This window comes from Bombyx mori, chromosome 28, assembly GCF_030269925.1.
Source record: "Bombyx mori chromosome 28, ASM3026992v2".
NCBI classification, from domain to species: domain Eukaryota; kingdom Metazoa; phylum Arthropoda; class Insecta; order Lepidoptera; family Bombycidae; genus Bombyx; species Bombyx mori.
The window spans coordinates 8396837-8413410 of NC_085134.1; the positions used below are offsets into that span (position 1 = coordinate 8396837).

General features: G+C 41.1%; 1 protein-coding gene across 2 annotated transcripts in view; it reads right to left on the reverse strand.

Annotated features, from left to right (window-relative positions):
• Positions 1-16574, reverse strand: part of LOC101740361 (proclotting enzyme) — a 38393-nt gene that overhangs the window by 14031 nt on the left and 7788 nt on the right. The window contains exons 1-2 of one of the 2 annotated variants that reach the window (XM_004924281.4): positions 14262-15063; positions 203-350 (exon numbers count right to left, since the gene is read on the reverse strand). In XM_004924281.4, the coding sequence (XP_004924338.1) occupies positions 203-350; positions 14262-14975 (862 nt within the window). In that variant the 5' untranslated portion in view covers positions 14976-15063. Of the gene's footprint in view, positions 1-202; positions 351-14261; positions 15064-16574 lie in introns of those variants that run through there. The other variant, XM_038021202.2, reaches the window with a different exon arrangement.

The window sequence follows — 16574 nt, forward strand, 5'->3', positions numbered from 1 at the left end:
CTGCGCTGAACGCATCGCACTCACCAAATCGGATAAAGTTCCTCCTTAAAGCACATCGCAATGCATATACTACTGAAGGTCATAGGCTTAGGAGAGCTTACTTGATCGTAAAACTCATGCCAAGTCCTTACGCAGCAGAAGACTCTGCGCCGACCTTAAATAGAGACAAGAAAGAGAAAGAAGAAGTAGTTTAATTACTCACCGGTCAGCACATGTTGGTTCGATATCAGAGCTCCGTCGCACACATAGTCGAACTGGCCATTCGCGGTCGTATTTTTCACAAACACAGTGACGATCCATGCGGAAACTACATTTAAGTCAGCGCTTTCCTCGTCTGATTTCGAACGTGACTGAAAAAAAAAGATTCGATCACTACTATTTACTTCTTCTACGTTTTTTTTTTATTGCTTAGATGGTTGGACGAGCTCATAGCCCACCTGGTGTTAAGTGGTTACTGGAGCCCATAGACATATACGACGTAAATGCGCCACCCACCTTGAGATATGAGTTCTAAGGTCTCAGTATAGTTACAACGGCTGCCCCGCCCTTCAAACCGAAACGCATTACTGCTTCACGGCTGAAAATAGGCAGGGCGGTGGTACTTACCTGTGCGGCCTCACAAGACGTTCTACCACCAATAATAACGCAAATTATAATTTTGGGGGTTTGATTTTTACTACACGATGTTATTCCTTCACCGTGGAAGTCAATCGTGAACATTTGTTTAGTACGTATTTCATTAGAAAAATTTATCTGGTCCTTGGCTACTGGAGTACTGAAGTACCCCCGTACTGGTAATGGTAACGTGAGGTTAATTAATTAACAATTAATTAACAATTAATTAATCAACAAATGAGGTGAACCGACGACCTGGTCAAAATAACTGGTAGAGACTAGACGCTAAAGGCAAGACACCGAAGGGAAAGTAGTTCACATAAAGAGATCACATTGAACATTAGGTGGACTCGGGTTGAAAAACGATTGGTCCTTGATGCCTGTGTAAAATTTCAATTTAATCCTAATCCTAAAGTCAGTGAAAATGAGGTTCAAAGATTTCTTTGCATATGTACAAAAAAAAATCGATGCTAGCTAGTAAAGGCATGTTAAAAGGCTCAACTCTTCCTATAACGGGCTTAGAAAGCTCCGATAACTTACTATGAATAAGAACCGTTAAGCAGAAAGCACACTGCTGTGCTGCCGGTCATGACATATGGCGCTGAAACGTGGACATTAACCGTAGGTCTGGTCCGTAAGTTCAAAGTCGTTCAGCGTGCTATGGAAAGGTGTATGCTCGGAGTTTCTTTGATGGATCGAGTCAGAAATGATGAAATTCGTCAAAGAACCAAAGTAACCGACATAGTCCTAAAGGTTAGCAAGCTGAAGTGGCAATGGGCCGGACATACGTGTCGCAGAACCGATGGCCGATGGAGCAGACGTGTTCTGGACTGGAGACCGCGTACCGGTAAACGCAGCGTTGGGCGTCCCCCTGCCCGTTGGACCGATGACTTGCGGCGATATGCTGGGAGAGATTGGATGCGGAAGGCGGAGGATCGTTCATTGTGGCGGACTATGGGAGAGGCCTACATCCAGCAGTGGAGAGATACAGGCTGATGATGAAGCAGAAAGCACAGTTTTCTTTGCCGACTGTTAAAAAAAAACGGTTCCCTTCGAACGCTGTATATAATTCACAGCCATAAACAGCTATTAAAATTTCGCGGGACTGTTAATTTGAATTTTTAATTATAATACGACCCTCCGTTCGCGGGGATGAATTACTGAAAACGCCTGCTCTGCGGGATTTGTGGTTTTTTTATGCCGCATCTCATTTATTAGCTTATTTAGAGAGGGGCTTTGTGAGCGAAGCGAAGATTAATTCTGTATGTGGAGCTTCTGTAATGATGAACAATTTTATCTAAATTTATAGCGTCAAAAAATATCTCTTTAAGTAATCTCTAGTGGTCCCGCCGTAGTCGAAATTCGACTATAATTCATTGAAATTTTATGTTCAAACATTATTAATTATGGTTCTATTGTCAAACACTAATATACTTGTGTAATATAATCATAGATTTCGTCAAAGCTACACCAAAGATAAATAATATTAAAGACAAACAATATGAATCTGTTCTCAATTTGACCACAGACTTTTTTATTTTTTTTATTGCTTAGATGTGTGGTGCTCACAGCCCTGGTATTAATTGGTTACTGGAACCCATAGCCATCTACAACGTAAATGCGCCACCCACCTTGAGATATAAGTTTGAAGGTCTCAGTATAGTTACAACGGCTACCCCACCCTTCAAACCGAAACGCATTACTGCTTCACGGTAGAAATAGGCGGGGTGGTGGTACCTACCCGTGCGGACTTACAAGTGGTCCTACCACCAGTAAAAACCACCAATAAACCGATTCCTTTGCGATATCTTATTTAGTTGTTTGTATAACTGTATTAAGACTTCACGGATTTGTCCTGGTGTGGTGTGTACGTACGGAAATTAACGTGTGAGACTTTTCAACAAACTCCGCGGTATATCGGGAGGCTTAACCCAACTTTACTAGCAATAAGATCCGGTCTCGTGTCTTTAATCACGCGCGTACAACCCGAATTAGTCACGAGGAAACATCCAGAATACCCTGTATATTCATTATCCACGATCCAAAGTCGAAACTCAATGGTTTGAAGACGAAGAAACAAAAAGTTTTTTACTCTTTATACTTAACTAGCGGACCCGGCGAACTTTGCTCCGCCACACAGTTTGTTTTAAACACGTCAACTTCAAAATTCTACTAATAATTAAGCATAGAATAGATTACGTTTAGCTGTCAGTTGCGTTTTGTTATTCCATATCAGTTGCGTTTTGTTATATCACGTTTTATGTCACGTCCCACGGGAACGTGATAAAAAGTATCTTATGTCCTTCTCCTGGTTCTAAGCTACCTCCTCACCAATTTTCAGCCAAATCAGTTCAGCCATTCTTGAGTTATAAATAGTGTAACTAACACGACTTTCTTTTATATATATAGATTATCGCCTTTTACTTCTGATTCTCTTGTCTGTTGGACTGGTATTTTGTAATCGATTTCATAATTGCTAGTGTCAGAGAGGCTTAAATTTGTTATCTGCTCAAATTGACTGGTCGTCTTGTGAGTCCGCACGGGTAGGTACCATCACCTATTGCCTATTTCTGCCGTGAAGCAGTAATACGTTTCGGTTTGAAGGGTGGGACAGCCGTTGTAACTATACTGAGACCTTAGAACTTATATCTCAAGTTGCGTGGCGCATTGTCGTTGTAGATGTCTATGGGCTCCGTTAACCACTTAACATCAGATGGGCATTGAGTTCGTCCTCCCATATAAGCAATAAAAAAAAAGGGTGACGACAGCTAAGCGAATAAATAGTACAAGGGCTGTTAATCAATTTCCAGGGTAATCATTGCAATTTTCAACGGTAGGCAGCGGTTCTGCCCCTGGCATTGCTGAAGTCCACGGGCGACGGTAACCACTCACCATCAGGTGGGCCGTATGCTCGTCTGCCTACAAGGGCAAAAAAAAAGCTGCCCTTGAACTAGACCTCAAAGTCTCAATCGTCTGGTAACAGACGACTGAGCTATCGAGTCAATTCCAAATGTCAAACAAAACATAACTTCCAATCAGTCTACACTGTATAGAAGATCTATGTAAATAAATTAGAATTTCAAAGTTTAAACAGTATAGTTTAGACAAGAAAACGAATTGAATTATATGATCCAATTATTACATGAATAGAATTATATGAACGAATTGAATGATAAATTTCAAGATTTAAGAACCGCGGCATCAACCTCTCTGTTGTTTTGACATTTTATTTACGAATGAAATTATCGGACTCATTTTTCAATAAACCTTCAAAATTTTCAAGCTAATTTCAATTTAAATTTGAGTACGTCAAACTGCAAATTATAATTAACTAGCGGTCCGCCCCGGCTTCGCTCGGGAAGTAGAGCACGCTATGTAAAACATTTTACGTAATTTTTTTAACACATTGGGTTACATTATTGGAGTTTCAGTAAAGATCCCTAAATTTTTTGAAAATAAAATAAATATAGCCTTATGTCACCCAGGGATAACCTAGATTTCCAACAGTGAAAGAATTTTTTAAATCTGTTCAGTACTTTCGAAGCCTATTCAATATAAATAAACAAACAAATGTTTCCTCTTTATAATATCTATATATTAATACGTGAAGCAAAAACTTTGTATCCCTTTTTACGAAAATTGCGCGGACGGAGGAGTATGAAATTTTCCACACTTATAGAGAATATAGAGAAGAAGTGCACAATGCTACTATTTTTTTTAAATAATGCATAAGAGATACATTAAATCAATAAAGAAAACATAACACACACTACCATGTATTTGACACACACACGCATGCATACATTTGTTTATTGCATTGAAGTATAGGATGGTTTATTTTCAAACTTTTCTTTGCACTCTGTCAGTTATAGTCTGTCAAATTGATAATAGAATAAATATTGTTTTCTCTTTATTAATATTTTTCTAAAGTGCAGTCTTGACGAAATCTGTGATTAAAGAAGTATAATAGTCCTTGACAATAGAATCATAATAGTGTACAAACTTATAATTTCCATTAGTTATAGTCGAATTTCGACTACCACTATTTATAATGAATATCGAAATTACTGGTTATTCTGTATTCACACGTTCAACATACGAATGTTTGCTCGATGTGGGAATCAAACTCGTGACCATCGGTCCGACAGTCAGTGGCGCTGACTACTCACCAATGATAATAAAGATTCTTGAATGTGCTGAGATAAACAGAGATATCGACCAACTCAAATAAAATTCGCGATACAGAAAAACTATGCGAGATCTAGAACTGATGTATTTATTTATATGTAACCAGCGACCCGCCCTCGCATCGCTTCGGAATTTGTAATTTATTATTAATTTCTCCACTATTTAATGGATGTTGTTATACATATAAACCTTCCTCTTCAATCACTATCTATTTAAAAAAACCGCATCAAAATCCGTTGCGTAGTTTTAAAGATTTAAGCATACATAGGGATATAGGGACAAAGAAAGCGACTTTGTTTTATACTATGTAGTGATTTCATATTATATGGTAAACGGTATTTATCTTTTTTTTTCGAGCTCACAGCCCACCTGGTGTTAAGTGGTTACTGGAGCCCATAGTCATCTACAACGTAAATGCGCCACCCACCCTGAGATATAAGTTGTAAGGTCTCAGTATAGTTACAACGGTTGCCCCATCCTTCAAACCGAAACGCATTACTGCTTCCCGGCAGAAATAGACAGGGCGGTGGTACCTACCCGCGCGGACTCACAACAGGTCCTACCACCAGTAATTACGCAAATTATAATTTTGCGGGTTTCACTTTTATTACACGATGTTATTCCTTCACCGTGGAAGTAAATCGTGAACATTTGTTGAGTATTTCATTAGAAAAATTGGTACCCGCCTGCGGGATTCGAACACCGGTACATCGCTTCAACACGAATGCACCGGACGTCTTATCTTTTAGGCCACGACGACTTCATATTATTATCTATCTTATTTATTTCGATAATAATACTAGCAGACCCGGCCACACGTTGCTGTGGCGTAAGTTTTTGTTTATAAATAACACGCGGCCGGCTATGCTAATACCAAAAAATTAACAAAGTAAAAACAATTGGATTTCAATGTATTGCGTTTACTACGAAATAAATTTCATTATTATATAATATAGATTATATCTTTTCCAGAATTTCTGTTAACTAAACGGCTGTCTGGAAGAGATTACTTTTAGCGATAAGACCGCCTATTATAAAATCTGCTCGTTGACTGTTTTTTTATGCTGTGTTTTGGTGTGCAATAAAGTGTATTCTCTCTATCTCCATCTCTTTATTTCATTATTTCTACTGTACATGTGTAAGTCACTGAACTCCTCCTAAGCGGCTGGATCGATTTGAATTATTTTTTGTGTATGCATTCACAGGACAACGTCTATCGGGACCGCTGGTACCTATATAAAAACATTACTGAAGAAAGTTTGTTTTAGTTCTTTTTTTTTGTGTTCTTTTTCGTTCATAAATAAGACGTTAATTCGTGTTGTACACATCAAGAGGAGGAAAAACATTTTTTTTTTCTTCTTCTTCATCGTAATTACACAACCTTGGAAGATCTCGCGAGCGCGCTATTATTTTTGACGTGGAGCTATGAAGGCGCCAGCCCTTTGGATGTGCTACTTTTTTTTATTTTTGTTATTACAATGGTCGTAAATGCTTGCAATGCCAGGAGTATAGCCAAGTCACTGTCTACCTCTTAGTCTACTCTCCACAAACCTCGCCTTAAGGATATCATGTCAAATAGCTCAGAAAAGTTTTTTTTTTATTACCCTTGTAGGCGGACGAACATACGACCAACCTGATGGTGAGTGGTTACCGTCGCCCATGGACTTCAGCAATTCCAGGGGCAGAGCCAAGCCGCTGCCTACCTTAAGTGCTCTCCACAAGCCTCATTTGAAGAAGGACATGTCTGAGCGCTCGAGAAACACCGCCTTTCCAACATAGCCAACGCAGAGGTAATCAGATAAGTTGATCGGATAATTTAGACCAAACCTGCTGATGAAATTTTTAAGTCTGACGTGGAATGGCCCCTCAAAACCTACAAAAAATACAACGTAAATGTTGCCACTAATTTCGAAACATCAAACAATCTTATTCGCGTTAAAATAATGAACATTCTAGCCTTTAAAGTTTGAAAATAATTAAAATCCACGTGAACTTTGTTTATACACCCAACCGGTAACAATTAAGACTTGATTGCTTAAACTAAGTCTGCTTTTTTTTCCTACCTAAGTCGATAACCTTGAGAGGCTATTTCAGCGTAACCTTAACTAGTAGGATAACTCACGGGGCTCAAATTTGACGACGTTACTAACACGCACCCTAGTGCAGCACGGCTCTTGCCCCGTGCTTCGCAGAATCTACCACCAGATCGGAAACGCGACCCCCTGAGAAGATGCGGCGAGAAACTCAGTGGGCTGTGTCTAAGTGGGTTAATTTACTCGTCGAGCCCTTCCTCGCAAGCGACCGGTTCGACGAGAACGATGACCGGGAGTCTGCTATGCTTTATTGGAGGTATTGGCAAAGGCAAAATCTTTCACCTTGTGAATATGACGTTAACGAGATATCGTCATCCGCCAAATATATTTTCCTCTATGATAGCTACCGCTAAATATATCTTATTTGACGCCAATCCAAATCTAACCGCGAATTTTTCATTATTAATGCCACATCCAAAACGAACTAACTCCAAAACTCAAGACCTCGGATGGCAGGCTTTTGTTCAGCAGTGATTGATAGCATTTTATCGCATGGTACCAGGTCTCACGGTACACATATAACACACGCTTTACTTGCGTCGTGTGGGGTTTTTATTAACTTATAAACAAAGTGAGGTGTTGAATCATATCGTAAATACCTTTAATAAAAAGCCTTATTAAGTCTATCTGGTACGGACTTTTTTTTTTTTTTGGTCAGGAGGAAATCGCCGGACTTCCGCCCTCCACTGGGGATAGAGGGCGGAGCATGTCAGAGTCGAACTGACTAAAACCTCCTGTCGCTCAACAACCAACGTCCAAACCTCGCATGAGACAGAACTCATGAAGAGGCAGAGGGGGGAAAGTGAAGCGTTTAGTGCGGAGCACATCTCTCCCATCACCCTCCCCCTCGGGACGCCGGACCGGCGGTCGTCGGCGCCACGACCACCAGCCCTCTCGGTCGGCAGGCTATCCGAAGCCCGCTTAGATGGCGCCGGTTAGAGTGAGCTATCCTACGGAATACCCCGCTGGACCAGAACCAGCGTGAGTCGAGGATAGCCGGCCTTCCATCACCCGGATGCTCTTGCGTAAAACGCGTGCAGAGCAGCTTGCACGTCGTCTTCTTAGGCCCCCTTCGCCGGTCCCCAGACCGACATGTGAGGGGGACCCGAAACACTTAGAGGGCCAGGGCTTGGGCGAGATCCGCCTCCCTGGCCCCCGCTCGACGGCGGCGGGATTGTGCGTCTCTCACGCGCCCCGCCGCCTCCTTCTGCGAGATGGTGCACTCGCAGAAGTCGAGCATCGCCTTCCACGACTCGTCGTCGCCGAGCATCGATGCCACAACACTCGGCAACGACAAGTAGTTTCCTACTTTTGCGACGAGGACACGGCGCCACCCCTCCCATGCGGGGCAGGCGACGAGCGTATGCTCTGCCGTGTCCAAGTCGCAATCACAATGGTGGCACTCTGCCGTCGGCTCGGCTCTGATCCGGTGCAGGAACTCACCGAAGCAACCATGCCCAGTGAGCACCTGCGTGAGCCGGAAAGTGAGGCGTCCTCTGTCACGATTCACCCAATCCACAAGGACCGGGCGAATCGCCTCGACGGTCCTACGACCGGCCGAAGGATCAGCCAGCCGCCTGGACCATGACTCCAGCACGGACCGCCGAGATTGGGCCCTCCGCGCTCTGACCACACTGTGGCTGGGACGCGCCACGCCCCGGGCGCGAAGGTCAGCCCGCCACTGATAGTCAGCGGCGAGCGCCTCCGCTTCCAGAGCCCAAGGCGGCGTCCCAGCCAGTACACACGCCGCCTCAAAGGAGATGGTGCGATAACCACGGATGACCCTGACCGCGATGGTGCGTTGCGGCCGTTGCAGCAGCTTCGCCACCCCCGCGGCCAGGGACTGGCCCCACACAGGCGCCCCGTATAGGGCCATTGATCGCACCACCCCCGTATAGAGACGGCGCGTCACCTGGTCAGGCCCCCCGACGTTGGGCAGAAGCCGTCTTAACGCGCCGGCCACCCCCAACAAACGAGGGACCAGGTGCTGAAAATGAGCACGGAAGGTCCAACGACTGTCCAGAATGAGGCCGAGGTACTTCAACTGCACCCCGACCCCAATCCGGACGCCTCCAACCACGATATGGGCATCGACAGGTGGCACTCTCCGGGGCCTGTGGAACCACAATCTGGTACGGACTAGGAATTACAACTTTGCAGCTTTGAATCTTCTTGACATATTTTTTATTGCTTAGGTGGGTGGACGAGCTCACGGTCCACCTGGTGTTAAGTGATTACCAGAGCCCACAGCTATAACGTAAATTCCGCAAGCTACCTTGAGATATCTAAGGTCTCAGTTTTTACAGTACAACAGCTGCCCCACCCTTTAAACTTAAACGCATTACTGCTTCACGGCAGAAATAGGCAGGGCGGTGGTACCTACCCGTGCGGACTCACAAGACGTCCTAGCACCAGTAAATTTCTAATTACGTTTACGATTTCAATATGCTGGCCCGCCGGTACACTGGTTGCGATAGCCGTGTATAAATTACACTTTGTAAAGCTTATTGTCAGACTTTTTACGCCAGTAGTCTGTGGACCACATATACGCGGAGAGCTTATATATTGCGGAAGAGAAGAGCATCGTTATTGTATCAATAGACAACAGTCTTCTGAACATCATGAGAAAGATCGAGGGACTGCTAATTAATAACCTTTGCAGCCAGCAATTAGGAAAGATCCAAAAATAATAAGCCCAAAAATAATAATAGTGCTTTTGTACTCTGTATCCCGATTGTCGTGTTTCTTCTAGAAGCTGTGTGTACATAATACATTAAATAAATAAATAATAATAAATGGAGTCAGATATTAATGTGTTATGTTTTTAAATTAAGTAATACTGACAAAATTTGTGGTATTTGCTGGAAAAAAAATTCAATGCTTACATTCGTTGCAACTGATGAAGGTATTTGACTGCGCTAACGCAATTATAAATCAGCATGTGCCGTCGAGCAAAAAACCGGGTAACTAGATATGTAGATAAATGAAAATCACTTCTATTGAATGTTTCATTTGCCTCATCTATAAATTATATAATGTATGTTTTAAGCTGTCATATAATTCAACTATACTGAGTATACTGAGACTTTAGAACTTATATCTCAAAGTGGGTGGCGCATTTACGTTGTAGAATGTGGATGTCTATGGGCTCCAGTAACCACTCAACACCAGGTGGGCTGTGAGCTCGTCCACCCATCTAAGCAATAAAAAAAAAGCTTAACAACAGGTGGGCTGTGAGCTCGTCCACCAATCTATGCAATTTTTTTTTTAAATTGATACAGGCATCGAATTGAGTAGGTACTGTCTGCAGATATAAGGTTTTCATCTCAATTTATCGTAAAAAAGTAAAAGACATATTTTCTAAAGAATGTAATAAGCTATTGGAAATTTCAATGAAAAATCTAACAGACTTTTTTTATGAGAATATATTCGAAATAACAATACAGTGAAGATAATAAAATCTGTTATTCAAAATATCTTTATTACGAAAAGTTTTATAGAAAGAATGTTAATATACAAACGAAGGGTAACAGATTATTGTTGAACAAGAATGTAAAAATGTCTTGTTCCAAAAATCTATATCGAAGGGTGAAAAGCTATTTGCTTTAAGCGACATTTCTTTTTTTTTTTTTTTTTTTAATCCTACCTAAGCTGATAGCCTTGAGAGGCTATTTCAGCTTCACCCTAACGTGTAGGTGAGCTCACGGGGCTCAACCGGAGAGTTGCTAACACTGACCCTAGCAAGAGCAGTACTTCGCAGAATCTACCACCGTTTCCGAAAACGCGACCCACTAAGAAGATCCGGCGAGAAACTCAGTGGGCTGTGTCTGTGGGTTACTTCGCTCGTCGAGCCCTTCGCCGCAAGCGACGGGTTCGACGAGGGCGGTGACCGGTGCTTGTTGTACCTAAAAGCACCGTCAGTGGATCGGGAGGATCCGTAATAACGTGTTTTGGGCGACTATTTCGCTTAATACGCACCATTTATCATTGTAATTAAATTTCCATTTTATTTGGTATTAGCCTACGAATAAATAATGATTTATTCGTAGGTATTAGCATATTAATTAATTAGTATTGACAATTCGTATCGAATAGAGGAAGAGGTAGACCTAAGAAAAAATGGATAGATTGCGATGTAAATAGCTGTAGAAGTTGTTTGGTATGGATATTTCCTCCGAGTTTTAAACTTTATATAGCTCTCCTGTAAAATTGCAAAAATGTCGCTAAACCAAATAGCTTTTCCCTCCTCGATATAATAACATAAAAAAGAGAATTTTTGTCTGTTTGTATGTTCACCTAAAACTCGAGAACCGTTAGCAAAATTGATATGAAGCTATACAGCACACAGATACGAACACAGTTACTTTATGGCAAGATAGGTGGCACTAGTGGTAGTGATTTTTATCTTTTCTATAAGTCGAATTGATAATATGAAATCTGTATATAAAAAAGAGATTGTATATGTGTAAGAGATTGTATATGCTCGGAGTTTCTTTGATGGATCGAGTCAGAAATGATGAAATTCGTCAAATAACTAAAGTAACCGACATAGTCCTAAAGGTTAGCAAGCTGAAGTGGCAATGGGCCGGACATACGTGTCGCAGAACCGATGGCCGATGGAGCAGACGTGTTCTGGACTGGAGACCGCGTACCGGTAAACGCAGCGTTGGGCGTCCCCCTGCCCGTTGGACCGATGACTTGCGGCGATATGCTGGGAGAGATTGGATGCGGAAGGCGGAGGATCGCTCATTGTGGCGGACTATGGGAGAGGCCTACATCCAGCAGTGGAGAGATACAGGCTGATGATGATGATGATGATGTATTTGTGATGTAAAGGTTCATATATAATTCTCTTACATAGTTAGCTTTCTAAATCGTTTTATGATTTTTATGTTTTAATATAAATTAAATATTGTTGCAGGCGAAGCCACGGGCGCAGCTAGTATTTAATAACATAATTTAGGTTTCTTTGCGTAGCTGGGTGAAAGATCTCACAGCAGACTTGATTAAGGTAGTTTCTTTGTCAGAGTTTATTCACATCACAGTGGAAATGCCACCAGAATCCTTATGAGTGCGAACTCTTAATGCAATTGTAGGGATTGTAGGGTATTTGCAAATGCAAATGGTAGGGACAGTCTTTGAACTAAATCGTGGGACTGATTCTTACACGGGTGGAATGGCATTTCTGTCGCAAAACAATAATGCATTTCGGTTTGAAAGGTGGTGGTACAACAGTTATAACTATACAAAAGAGCCTTAGTTATCATATCGCAATGGGATGCCGGTATTCACCTGGTGGTATCTTTGGGCTCGGATTCCACCACCAAGCTAGCCACAAGCTCGTTATTCCTTCTATGGATCAAAATAACGATCTATGCCGTCCATACTTAAATTCGAATTTTACTGGTGGTAGGACCTCTTGCGAGTTCGCATAGGTAAGTACCACCACCCCGCCTATTTCAGCCGTGAAGCAGTAATGCGTTTTGGTTTGAAGGGCGGGACAGCCGTTGTAACTATACTGAGACCTTTGAACTTATATCTCAAGATGGGTGGCGCATTTACGTTGTAGATGTCTATGGGCTCCAGCAACCACTTAACGCCAGGTGGGCTGTGAGCTCGTCCACCTAACTACGCAACAAAAAAATAAAAATTTAATTTCTTCTGAGCAAAACATCGAAGCGATACCCGAAAATCAATGAAAACGTCAAACGTTCTCCAACGAAAAAAACACTGCGGATCCAATGCGTATACAAAATCAATCCGCACACAATAGGGAAAACAATTTCAAAGCCAAAAACTCCGTCCATTGAAATAGACGACGGGAATAAAGGCAGGAATATTTGAATAACGTTCGTGGATTAACACTTCGATATTGTGCATCGTGCCAATGATTTTGAATAAAAACTAGCCAATCTGATACGGTTTTCCTTCCTATTCTAGATATCGCCAAAAGAGTAGGTGAGCTCACGGGGCTCTAACCTGGTGACGTTGCTAACACTAGCCCTAGCAAGAGCAGTGCATCACAGAATCTACCACCGGATCGGAAACGCGACCTACTGAGAAGATCTGGCGAGAAACTCAGTGGGCTATGTCTGTGGGTTAATTTACTCGCCGAGCCCTTCGTCGCAAACGACGGGTTCGACGAGAACGATGACCGGTGCTTGAGGTACCTAAAAGCACCTATAGCGAATCAGGAGGATCCGAAATGACGTGTTTTGGGTGTCAATAACATTGATGCGAATCCGGAGGTGTCGCCATAACATCTAATAAATAAATCTTTCCGAGAACAGACTACAAACCAAGCTGTTTTAATTATTTGGCCAATGTTGAATGGAGTTAAATATTTTAACACCTTTAAACTCACAATTTTACCGATAATTTGATTGTGTGTGCTTACTACTTCACTGCCACTATTATCAAAATCAACACAATCGTGTCTGACTTATGTGATTGTTACCACATACCTTACGACTCCATTGAATTGTATGACAGCTGACGCACCCTTCAGAGAGGACGGACGCCTGCTTTGCGGCAGAAATAGGCAAGATTTTCACCTATGCGTGTAGATTCATATTACGCTCTCTCTACCAGTCCGTGTAGTTTTTCTCTTCGGATGCGTCATAATTTAATTGTACCAATCCGAACGGGTTTACGCATTTTACTACCGTTTCTAATCATCACAAAGAGTATTAGAGTTTGAGTAGGAAGATAAATCTATACTAATATATAAATCTACAGTGGTTTTTACGGATGTTCCGTTATAACTACTGAACCATGCATCCAATTGACTTGAAACTTGGTATCTATGTAGAAAATACATGTACTTAATAAATAGGCTAATATTTATATGAGTGTTGGACTCCCTACACCAGTTGCGGGGGCGTTAATGATGAGAATCTTTGTGGAGTGAGAAATAATAATGTTAATTTTAAAAGCCCAGCGAAGCGGACGGGTACAGCTAGTTTAGGATATGACTAGAGAATAATTCTGGTAATGTTACAATTCTAAATCGAAAATGTCAACGTCTAACTATCAACATGCAAGATCCTCTGGGCTAATCCGTTAATTTTATTTTTATTTGTAATTTTGAATTTTTGTTTGTAATTTTGTTTTCCATAGCCAATGCTATGTGCATTAATACGGGTTCATATACAATTTAGATTGCAATCCAGATTAGATCTAGGTACTACTTGTGCGATTTAGCTAATATGTACTGTAATGATTGTAATTTGTTTTGTGCATCAATAAATTTAAAAAAAAATGAATATTCTTCATAAATACCATAGTTAAATTTAAGGTTTACATGTAAACACTAATATTAATCGCATTAAAATTGGTTCACAATTAAACTAGTGGCACAGATACCTTATCCGGAGAATTTTCAATGAGATTATCATTTTCACTTTTTGTAGCATTCCCGTCGAAGTCATCAATAGAAGGCTCTTGTGTGGGAATGTATACATGTTCTTCAACAGTAACATCTTTGTATATTTCGGCGTAGTCGATAGCCGGATAATCTGTAGAATTGTCGTCTATATCATCATAATATGTCATGTAAAGCTCATCATTGAATATCTCATTTTGACCGACGTGTTTTGATCCTTTCTCGATAATATCACTATTCTTCGACTTTGCATTTATGGCTGTTCCATCATTTATAGGGACTTTAGTATTTCGGTCAGGTATTTTAGATACAACTTCGAAGTTTTCATTCTTTCTTTCGGCTCCATCAGCGTTTTCACCGTTGGCACCAAAATCGAATGCCTTAATGTAAATTTTCGTTTCGGCTTTGACTGTTTTGAAAACGTCATCTGATTCATTCTGCGGCTGACTTTGAACTTCTTCACTCAAAAATTCTGTTATATCTTTCAGCACAGCATCTAGATCACTGAAATTTATATTTTTGATTTCCGTATTGTTAGTTCTAAACGTTTGCGCTCTCACTTCCGTCTCCTCTGGGTCTCCAAAGAAGAAGTCCTCGAAGAAACCACTAAGACATTCAACATAACTGTCACAGTCGCAGCTGATTTCGTTCGCTTGAAAAACAACGAGCCACGTCACGATTATTTTAAAATTCATTTTGATATTTAATTAAAATTCTTCAGTACGCGTTTGTTTCGCGATGAGCATTCACACGAAATGTATGCGCGAAGCGAGTTTCGTTACTGTTTTTTTTTTTTGTCTAATCGCAATTCGTGAATCGTAATGCTTACGAAATAGAGGTCAAAGTTGTTGGTCCATAGCCACCGGATAAAATCTTCACTTTACAAATACATATGACCTTAAGGTTTTTTATAGAGTACGATAATAGCAGTATGTTTAGTTTATTTGTTAGTAATAAATACATGATATGGTTCGAGGTAAGTATATTTAAATTTTGAAACCTCATTTTATAAATATACCATTTTAGGTACCTACAATATAAAAGTCGATGCGTATGTCTATTCCCTGTAGACTCCGAAGGGGATGGAGTGATTTCGATTAAGTTTTCAGGAAATCTCCTAATTTTTCCTTGTGATTCAATCGCCCGAAGGCAGAACTGGTGCCAATAAAGATACCTAGAAACGCATTGTGGATATGCGTAATAGTCTCAAGTAACAACCAATTTCTACCAAGCTTACTTCTCCACGTCTCAAAGCTATAACCTCATGCATCAGCCAACACAACTGTTTTGGGGTACTGCTCAAGTATACACTAGCCTCAACCGCTTCGTGCCTCGACTGACTTTGACGGATAAGAGCGCGCAATTAAAGAATAATGGATGAATAGGGTGTGTTCACACACGTCTGAAAACGCAGCGATCTAGCCGTCGCTTTTTACGACTTTATAAATATCGATAATTAAGTAAAACCAATTTATTGAAACGTTTTTTTCTCTACCTTATCGTTAGCCTAAAGGGCTATTATAATTACACACGGACCGGTCAGTGAGCCCATTAGTTCTACTTGAAAGAATTTGCTAACACTAGCCCTAGCAAGAGCAGAGCTTCGTTGAATCTACCACCAGATCGAAATCGCGACCCCCTGAGAAGATCCGGCGAGTAACTCACTGGATAAAAACAAATTGACTTTTTTTTTATTGCCTTTGTAGGCAGACGAGCATACGGCCCACCTGATGGTGAGTGGTTACCGTCGCCCATGGACTTCAGCAATGCCAGGGGCAGAGCCAAGCCGCTGCCTACAAAGCCCTGCCTTCACTCATCTGTGACCACGTAAACTATGCAGTATGCGAAACCTCAGAATTATTATATCAACAATAAACACACACAAAATTAGACTGTAAATTAATATGCATAGAAGTTTTTTTCTAAATTATAATTAACACCGTACGTGTCGAGATCTGCCGTGAAAAAAATCATGCGTTTTAGTTTGAAGAGTGGGATATGTGTTACAGCATTACAGTTGAAACTTCGACCATATCTCTCAGATCAAACGGCAGCCTTTACTTTGAGTGCTCCAATCAGTTAACATGAGATAGACTGTGTTGGTCATCGACCTACTATGATAATAAAAAAATCATCTCGGGACGCCCGAAAGAAGTGATAATTTTAACTAATCCAAGTTGAACTATTTAATATTGAAATTGTTTTACTTGAGAAAAGCTAAGGTCATTTCTTAAATTTTATGTATATTAGTTTGCAAGTCTGTTTCTGTTTTTAAATACAAGGTCAAACAATTC